The sequence below is a fragment of the Phyllopteryx taeniolatus genome, chromosome 1, assembly GCF_024500385.1.
Source record: "Phyllopteryx taeniolatus isolate TA_2022b chromosome 1, UOR_Ptae_1.2, whole genome shotgun sequence".
NCBI lineage: Eukaryota > Metazoa > Chordata > Actinopteri > Syngnathiformes > Syngnathidae > Phyllopteryx > Phyllopteryx taeniolatus.
This window is the reverse complement of record NC_084502.1, coordinates 20,419,799-20,429,798: the sequence shown is the minus strand read 5'-3', so window position 1 is coordinate 20,429,798 and position 10,000 is coordinate 20,419,799. Positions and strand designations below refer to the sequence as shown.

The window sequence follows — 10,000 nt, the reverse complement described above, 5'->3', positions numbered from 1 at the left end:
ATCTTTCTCCATCTTTTACTCAACTTCTTTTTTGGCGATGGTGTGGGTCAGTATGGGACTGCTTGCTTTCAACGATGTCGCCACGATCCAGTGAGCCAGAGCAAGCTGTTTAGCCCCTTAGTTCGCAAGCTAATTAGCTCACGAGCTAGCAAATGTAATAAATACTTAACTTTCCCTGAAGTTTCCCAGTTGTGTGAAACTACGGATCCAAACCCATTCCGCCAGCGGCTCGCTGCGTCGTGAGCAGCACGCGGGTTTTTACCACAACAATGAAAATCTATCGAGTCCGGAAAAAAGTCTACTTTGTATTTATGGAACGATAACCCACCATCCTCTGCCTCTGATTGGCTACCACCAAGACAGGACTTTTAATGGCTAATCATTCGCTGAAGTACTTCAGCAACCCACACACACACACACGCAGGTCAGCAATGCTGTGCGTCTGTGCATCTATGGATGCAGATTGATTATGTTTTACTTGCCCCTGCTCAATTTTGTGCATCTCAGATGTGAGACGTGCATCAAACGAAATCCCTACTGTACTACTGAAATAGTTTTCCCCCTATATTTAAGTTCCCTTTTAACCTTCAATTTAGTAAATTCCTGATTTATTCCCATAAATTCCCATTAATTGTCATGGAAAGTTTCCAACTTTGAAAATTTTCCCAGGGTTGTGCAACCCTAATCATAAAACACAGGTTTTGACTGATTACATCTGCTTTCAGAATAACAGCTGAGAAAGTCAATGGTTGAGAAAGAAATGCTTGATTAGCTCATGCTCACAAGTGTTTCCCAGCGCTCACCGTTGTCGTGCTTTCATGCAACAAGTAAGACACAGTAAAAAAATAGCGAAAGAGTTAAAGAGAAGGCACAAAGGAGAGCGGACTCAGTCGGGGAACTTTGCTTTGAAGGTTTCCGACCCGATCAACAGTTTTTAGACACGTCACAACAGGAAGGTAAGATACTTCGACAGCCTCTTAAAAAAAAAAAATTTATCTGAAAAAAAGAAATCTAAAAAAACCTATTAAAGAGAAGGCACTCATTTGCGTTTGAGCACCCCGCTGAAAGCATTTCACAGCTTTAAATATTATTTGTGGATGGCTGGAAGCACAACATTTAAGACAAAACTGTCAGTGTCAGTCAAGATGATCGTCATGTCAGTCTGAGCTTTTAGTGTGTATGTGTGTGTGTGTGTGTGTGTTTGGGGGGTGGGGGGGCATTAGCTTGATGACCGGTATTAGAACACTGGCAGGTGGATCAAAAAAATATAGAGCGATAGCTTGACTTCTGAGTTAGATTTGTTGTGTGACCAAGCTCGTAACTGAATTTACTCAGATAGCGGTGCTTTGACCGGTAAGTGTTCCAACTTACCAGTTTTTAGAGTCACGAGCCGTTGCATCAGTCGGTTTGTATTGCTTTGTGTTCAAGCCTCAGATAAGCCACTGTTCCAGTGACGTGAAAAAAAATAGAAAATTGATCAATTAAAGTGGAACCTCTTAGTGGATCCTCGGTTCACTAAGAAATCGGTTTACAAACAAAAATTTCAAAACAATATTGTCTGGGTTCACGAACTATGCTTCTTGGCATCCACGTGGAACGCTCTGTTGTGCTTACTCCCACATAGTGAAACGTCATTTGCTGTGTGCGGGACGTATTTCAGGTGTCTTTGTTTTTTGCTGAACATTAGCCCTTACTATTGCTGCAAAGAACGTGAGAAGTGCAGGTGATTGTGCTATTATGAAGCCCTGGAAAGTGTAGCAGTTGTGGTGGCCTCTGCTGAGCTCTCGTTGGCGAGGCTGAGAGGGTGCCACCACAGACTGATCTTGTTTCTTGTGAAGAGAAGTAAACGCTCTGCTTAGCAGTACAGGGGGACATTTTTTAGTAGGCTTTACACGATCAAGATTTTGGGGGATGATCACCCACCAGCGAGTTTAAAAAAATGATAACCGATCACGGATCCGATCACAAGATGGAGCAATATGTCTATTTAAATGACATGTTCATTTACTGTATATACTTGTGTACTTAATTGCTCAAGAAAATTATATTTACAATAAATAATGTATCTTTGTTCATCTATTTATACAAGTGAGGCTTCTATTAGATGGCAGGAAGTACATACAGTAATTAATGTATCCACTTTTTGTTTGTTGGTGTGCCGTGAGATATTTCAATTGTAAAATGTTCCTTGCCTCCATAAAGGTTGGAAATCACTGCTCTAGTCAGATCGTGCATTCTAATCAGTCAGGTCAAACCAACATTACAACATGACAGAAATAATGGGTGCTAACTTACTGTAATTAAATTACTTTATTGTAATTAAATTACTTCACCCACATTGAAACTCTAGAGCACGATTTGACAGAACGGCGGCATGTTTACGTACCACCATTAGTGCTAGCACTTGCCTTCTAGGCTACATACATTTTTTGTTGCCTGCTTGCGAGCCGTGTCGTATTAAAAGTACGTGAACATACCTCAAGCAAGCCTTAAACGAATGTCCTCTCCTGTCCTGAGCACCGGTGACCACCAACATTTTTTCCCCCCATTTTGTACAATACAGTCGGCGGGATCCACTCGTTGTCGTCGCCACGGTAACGAGTGTATCCGGTCGCATTTGAGTTGACAAGATAAAGCCCAATGATCGTAAAAAACGGGATGCGGTGGTATTGGAATACAAGATTTTATTGCAGTAGTCTAACCGAGTACAATCGTAAAAGAGCTAATTTGTCTTGTAGTCTGATTACGTGCATTACGTGTTGTCTGTCTCAGACGTGTTGTTTGTCCCACACCGCCGACATGTTTTTTTTTTTTTTAAATAACTTTATTGGCCATCACATATTTTCAATACTACGTCAAAAGACACGCGACATGGCTAAAAACAAACTAGCGTGTGGATTCAAATATACTGTGCACGATGGTGCCACGAAGTCAATGTCTTTTGCGGAGGAAATCTGATCGGCGACTTATGACATTAAAGCCGATCAGCCAATCAGCATAAAATGCTAATTATCAGCCGATACCGATCAGGCCAATAAAATCGGTGTAAAGTCTATTTTTTTAGTACCTATTTTCCATTCCTACGACCACAAAAATGCAGGGTACTGATCAGTTGCTACAGTAGGGCCTTTTTGGAACGAAAAACACCCGCCAAAGACAGACAGACAGCGTGGTTAGCACATCTGCCAGTTCTCAGGTAGGTGGTTCGAATCTGGGCTACAAGCCTTCATGTGTGGAGTTTTCATGTGCTGCTCGTGCCCGTGCATTTTTTTCCCCCAGGGAGTCAAGCGTCCTTCCATATTTCAAAAACATGCATGTCAGCTTCATTGAAGACTAAATTGTCCTTAAGTGTGACTGTGAATGGTTGTTTGTCTATGTGCCATGCGATTGGCTGGTGATTAATAATCCGCCTCTCAAAGTAAGCTTGGACAATCTACTACTCACCTGCGACCCCAATGAGGACAAAAACTATATAAAACAAAATGGATGGAAAATTGATTTGCTATATGAATAAATGAACGAAATAAACTGATAAGTCAAGGTAGCACTGTAGATGATAAGCTCAGCTGTGAGGCCCTGTGAGCTTGCTATGATAGCATCTTATTATTAATATGTATCTTTAAGGCCACAATGTGTTGTGGTTACCAGTGCCGATTCCCGAGTTGGCGATGATGGTGGCCTCGGTCCACTGGTCGGCACTAGAGACAGAATATGAGCGCTGATGCCCGCCCATGCTGTCTGGACCGCGACTGTTGAAGGACACCAGGCTAACACCGCTTGCCATCTGAGATACTGAAGAGCTGCAACTCACTGAACCTGCCAGGACAGAAAAAAGTGTTCTGATCAAATCTCTGCATGAACAAACTTGATACCTTAACTTTAGGACATTTTTCTGTTTATTAATCAGACTGTGTGCGCCGTGAATTTATTTTTTGATGCTGTATTACTCCAATTTTGCTGAATGTGGATTATTACTAGTTGTTGTTTATTTCTGTGCAAGGTGGCAGTAATCATGAATAACTAGTTCATATATTAATATGAAACGTACATTGCTGCATGCATGTGCATGACCGAACGTGAACTTATTTTTAAACACCACATTAATTAAATGTACTACCGTTATATGCACAGTGCCAGTTACCGTGAATTACTGGCTAGCAAAAATGCCATTACAGTGATGATATGACGCATGTGACCAATGGTACCAGTCCATGGCCCACCTCTTCAAAGCATGCCATTGGAGAGGAAGTGTACTGAACTGGAGTACATATCATACTTTCACCCTAGCCAAACATAGCGGACTATACTGAAAGTGTTAAACTACCCGTCAAGTGAAAATAAAAATGTTCCAATACGATCAATGTTTTCACAAATCGATTCTATTGGTCTGTCCCCACTTCATCTGTTATTTTTAGGCAATATTAACCAATTTAAAGTGGTGAAAATAGCTTGAGAACAAATCTATTCACGCTCTTGAACGCTCTAAATGTCTGAGAGGTGTTGTGAAACGCCGCCTCTTTCCTCACTCTGGGGAAACCGTGTGGCATAATTGTCGCCTACATTGAAAGTTTGGATGTTTTTAGACAGTAACGAGTGATAATAGGTTAGATGTATTTGAGTAAATGGGCTTTCACTTCTATAGTGCTTTTTCACCTTCAAGTTACACAAAGCTCCTCATTCACCTACTGATGAGCAGGCTTCTTTTATTATAATCGATCACTGTAATGCTTCGTTGCAGAAGGAAGCTAGTAAGCCACGGAGGTAAGTTTGCGTGCAAATTAATATACGCCTAACTGTCAAGGTTAATCAGCTCATTGTTTGATTAATTGCAACGCTCATGGAGCTAAGACTTTTGAAAAAGAGTCTGGGAAGACGACATTTAACAGGCCTTTGCTTTTGTGAAGTAGTATTAAAGGCTTTTTGTATGGTAGGGGGCTTGGTGTGAACGCAGATTGTCCTGAGAACAGCTGGCACCCAGCGTCCTAGTCTACCATTTTAAAGGTCCCCTTCCATCAGAATCCCATTGTTTCTACTGTTTTATGCATAACATAGGTCAAATTAGTCTGACATGGTTTAAATATGAAATCTATGCCAAATTGCAAAAGTCAAACTGAATCAGGCTTGCAAAATGAGTGGATTTGAAATCGGTGACATTGTGACCTAGTTTTGTCAATTAATATTCAACTACCTGCCCACTTCATGGTTGGTACCCACCCACTCAATAATACACGGGTATTAAGCGAGCGAGTCTCAGCCGCTGCAAAGCCATAAAAATACAGTCTATAAAGTATACATATGTTGTGTTTTATAACAATACTTAACTATATACATATATTTATTATGTAACAGTGAATGAAATTGTGAAACTTAGTAATTTTCCCCAGTGGTGATCATTGCGGCAGGTTTAATTCCAATGAATGGGAGCGGACGACAAGCATAAACTCAAAATATATCCCCTCTCTTTTCATTTTCATCCACATCCCCTTTCAGATCACCTTCCCAACAATCTAACACTTGATGACTTGTGCTTCACGATGATAGTAAGACATCGAAGGACGCAATGTCACATGAACGCTTGGCTGCCCCAAGCTTCTCGGCAGGTTCAATTCGAATGAATGGGAGCGGATGATGTGCCTACCCTCATAATATCCCCCTCTTTTCATTTTCACCTACGTACCCTATCAGCTCGCATTTCCTATGAGTGGGCCAACAATACAACACTCAGTGAATTGTGCTTCACAATGATAGTAATGGGAGACGGGTGTCCCACTGGCCACCGTGGCCACTCATCACCAGCCGTGAGAGTCGTGGGGCGGATGGGCTGCAATGAGGAGTAAAAATGGGAAGAAGATAAAACCCAAACTCAACGCTGACCGAGGCCGCTCACAGCACACCTTCGCCGGATGCGCGCACACTGACAGCCCACTGAAGAGGACCGAGGAGCATAATTTGGTGCAAATGAAGCGAATACGTTTCAGTGTATATAAAAAACTCGCCGATCCAACTCTTGGGAGGGATGCGAGTCTGTAGCATCGAAGGACGCGACGTCGCTGCGAATGCTTGGCCGCCCCAAGCTTCTACCGAGATGCTAGCAGACGCTCTCATATGGACCAATCAGAGCCAAGCTGCCTCCCATATTTAATTTGGGCAAGATGAATGATCCAATCAGGGCAAACCTCCTTTACATGTCACATAATAATGAGATCTGACCATCTCAAAATAACAGGTGGAAAAGACCAACTAGAATAGATTGAAAAAGGATATTTTGGGCATTTCCAACCAAAATTATTATGCAAACCCTATAAAAGCATATTAAATTAACAATTGAGGATAATTTTGTGTTGTGTTAATGTTAGTGTGCAACGGTATACGATGGCAGTATAAGGTATAATATCAACTTGAACGAAGCAGTGCTTGGGAACTCAAGCAAGATTGCATTTTTCCTCGAGACAGAGACAAGTTTTGTGATCTGCGAAAATATATCTGCTCAAAGTCACCCGTGGCTGAAATACATCCCACCGAGCTGTCGTGAGGCTTTTCCATGCCGCGACGACAAGCGCTGGCCGCCAGCTCGCTCTCTGGCTAACAGGCTTCCGGAGGCCGCGGACTGGCGGTGGGGTCATCTAATCCGCTACAGTGGATACGGAAAGTATTGAGACGCCCTTAAATTTTTCACTCGTTATATTGCATCATTTAAGTACAAATATTTTCCGCATTAATGTACACACAGCACCCCATATTGACAGGAAAAACAATGGAATTGTTGGATTTTTTGCAGATTTATTAAAAAAGAAAAAGTGAAACATCACACAGCCGTAAGTATTCAGACCCTTTGCTCAGTATTTAGTAGAAGCACCCTTTTGAGCTAACACAGCCCTGAGTCTTTTTGGGAGTGATGTGAAGTTTTTCACACCTGGATTTGGGGATCCTCTGTCATTCCTCCTTGCAGCTCCTCTCCAGTTCTGTCGGTTTGGATGGTGAACTTTGGTGGACAGCCATTTTCAGGTATCTCCAGAGATGCTCATTTGGGTTTAAGTCAGGGCTCTGGCTTGGCCATTCAAGAGTTGAGAGTCAAGAGTCACTGAGTTGTTCTGAAGCCCCTCCTTTGTTATTTTAGCTGTGTGCTTAGGGTCATTGTCTTGTTGAAAGGTGAACCTTCGGCCCAGTCTGAGGTTCTGAGCACTCTGGAGAAGGTTTTCATGTACTTGGCCGCATTCATCTTTCCTTCGATTGCAAACAGTCGTCCTGTCCCTGCAGCTGAAAAACACCCTCACAGCATGATGCTACCACCACCATGCTTCACTGTTGGACTGTATTGGACAGGTGATGTGCAGTGCCTGGTTTTCTCCACACATACCGCTTAAAATTCAGGCCAAAAAGTTCTATCTTGGTCTCAGCAGACCAGAGAATTTTATTTCTCACCATCTTGGAGTCCTTCAGGTGTTTTTTAGCAAACTCCATGTGGGCTTTCATGTGTCTTACACTGAGGAGAGGCTTCTGTCGGGCCACTCTGCCATGAAGCCCTGACTGGTGGAGAGAACTTTCTCCCATCTCCCTCCCGACTGCATCTCTGGAGCTCAGACACAGTGATCCTTGGGTCCTTCTTTACCTCTCTCACCAAGGCTCTTCTCCCTCGATTTCTCAGTTTGGCCGGACGGCCAGCTCTAGGAAGGGTTCTGGTCGTTCCAAACATGTTCCATTTAAGGAGGCCACTGTGCTCTTAGGAAACTTAAGTGCAGCAGAAATGTTTTTGTAACCTTGGCCAGATATGTGCCTTGTCACAATTCTGTCTCTGAGCTCTTCAGGCAGTTCATTTGACCTCATGATTCTCATTTGCTCTGACATGCACTGTGAGCTGTAAGGTCATATATAGACAAGTGTGTCGCTTTCCTAATCAAGTCCAATCAGTATAATCAAACAGAGCTGGACTCCAATGAAGGTGTAGAACCATCTCAAGGATGATCAGAAGAAATGGACAGCACCCGAGTTAAATATATGAGTGTCACAGCAAAGGGTCTGAATACCTATGGCTCTGTGATATTTCAGTTTTTCTTTTTTAATCAATCTGCAAAAATTACAACAATTCCGTGGGGTGCTGTGTGTACATCAATGAGGGGAAAAATGAACTTAAATGATTTTAGCAAATGGCTGCAATATAACAAAGAGTGAAAATTTTAAGGGGGTCGGAATACTTTCCGTACCCACTGTATATGCGGAACGTCACGTGACCACGCGGAACACGGAATAGAACCCCAAACACCGTCTAAAGTCATCTTTGGTGGCTCTGTGGTGAATTGAATAGTCCCCTTCCACATTCACCCAAGCGAGGCGGAAGTGCCTTTACCTGATTTACCGAATGCGGAAGTAGTTTGGCCATATACCAGATTCGTCACCGCCTCACTCCGTGTTGTGTTGTGTGTGGGTCCAAATAACAGAGACACTTAAGTAATTCACTATTGTGCAAGAAAATTATTGATGCGAGAAGGCGCTCAAGTTTTTATATAGTGAGGGAGGCCCAACTCATGCCAGAAGACCAAGTGCATCCATTACTGGGCTTTGTTTTTGCCACGGCCCCAAAAATCTAGACAACTGAAATTGTGCAAAAAAGTTTAATGCTGTATCTAAACAATTCAATACTAACTGTTCTCAGTTACTCAGCACGTTCTCAGCAATTACTGTGTCTTCAAACATATATAATATATTTAGAAACAAATATCTGAATTCACTTTACTGGGTTAAGCGCATGGCACAATTGACTCGTGTGTGTGCATGTGTGTGTGTGTACGCCCCAGTACACGCTTAGAGCTGGGTAACCCGACCCTTCAACTCTTGGTCATTCCTCCTGACCTCCCAGTCTCCCTTATAGTCCATCACCACCCCACCATCCCATCCCATCCCATCCATATACCTCCTTCCTCACATGATCGTAGTTTATTTCTTGGTGCTGGAAGAGTGGATTGTCTCTGATTACATTAATATTCATGAAAATAATTCATACATGAGGATGCCTCACTGAATAGTCATGCTATTAACTCGGCTTCCTGAATGTGTACGTGTAACAAACAGACGCATCTCTTTTACGACGTCTTTTGTCAGGTGCTAATCAGCATTCTCGGCCTCAATTCCTGCTTCATTTCATTCTAATCACCTTTACTGATTCCAGAGAAATTAAAATGTTGATTGTTTACGATGCCAAATTACTTTTGTCAAACTGCAAATTGTCCCCCTCACCTGGAGTGTGTCCCAGCTGCAGGCTGGTCATGTCCTTCGTCAGGCCGTTGGTTTTGGGGCTGGGCATGACGGCGCAGGTGGACACGGCTCGCGGCGGCCGTTTACCTGGTACCTTGACCGTGGTCCTGAGCAGGTCGATCTCTTTACCGTGGACATTCTGCATGTAGTCCTGAGAGGAGGATTACAAAAAAAAACAACTACATTGACACCTAAATTTGTATTTAAATGCCCGGTGCTATAAATGTAACCAAAAACAAAGAAGATGCTCATTAACAGCTGGAGGAAGGGGCAAACAAAGAGGCACTAATCCCTTTAGATTGTCTCAAGTGGACTCCAGACTGTAAAGTGGACTGATGCCATTAATCATGATACCTGCTCTGATGTAGGCACAAACGTTTTAGATCAACGAGGGGCACTTCTTAAATGCACCCTCAGATCCCCAGCGAGGAGGGTGGGCATTATGGGAGCTTGGTGGAGATGAGGAACAAGGCACAAGTGCTGTCTGCTTCAACAGGTTCATCTCTCAACAATGACCATGTTGACCAAATGATTTGTAAAATGTATTCAATAAAACATTTGCATTAAGATGTATGTCCTGAGACACATTTTCTCAGTTTTCTCGAAGCTCATTAATTGAACCACTTCTAACTTGTGTGCACATGCACGTAATTCTGTGGTGCTTTGACTGCTTTAAACCTTTAATCCTCACACGCACACACACACTTCCTTTCTTGTTCAGGCTGACAAAAGGCCAATTCAAAGCCAAGTG

The 10,000-nt window shown here is 42.8% G+C and overlaps 1 protein-coding gene across 5 annotated transcripts in view; it reads right to left on the bottom strand.

Moving 5' to 3' along the window:
• agap1 (ArfGAP with GTPase domain, ankyrin repeat and PH domain 1) overlaps window positions 1–10,000 on the bottom strand; it is a 112,609-nt gene that overhangs the window by 35,503 nt on the left and 67,106 nt on the right. For all 5 annotated transcript variants that reach the window (XM_061779828.1, XM_061779822.1, XM_061779837.1 and 2 more), the window contains 2 exons: window positions 9,232–9,400; window positions 3,646–3,816 (listed from right to left, as the gene is read on the bottom strand). In XM_061779828.1, the coding sequence (XP_061635812.1) occupies window positions 3,646–3,816; window positions 9,232–9,400 (340 nt within the window). The remainder of the gene's footprint in view (window positions 1–3,645; window positions 3,817–9,231; window positions 9,401–10,000) is intronic.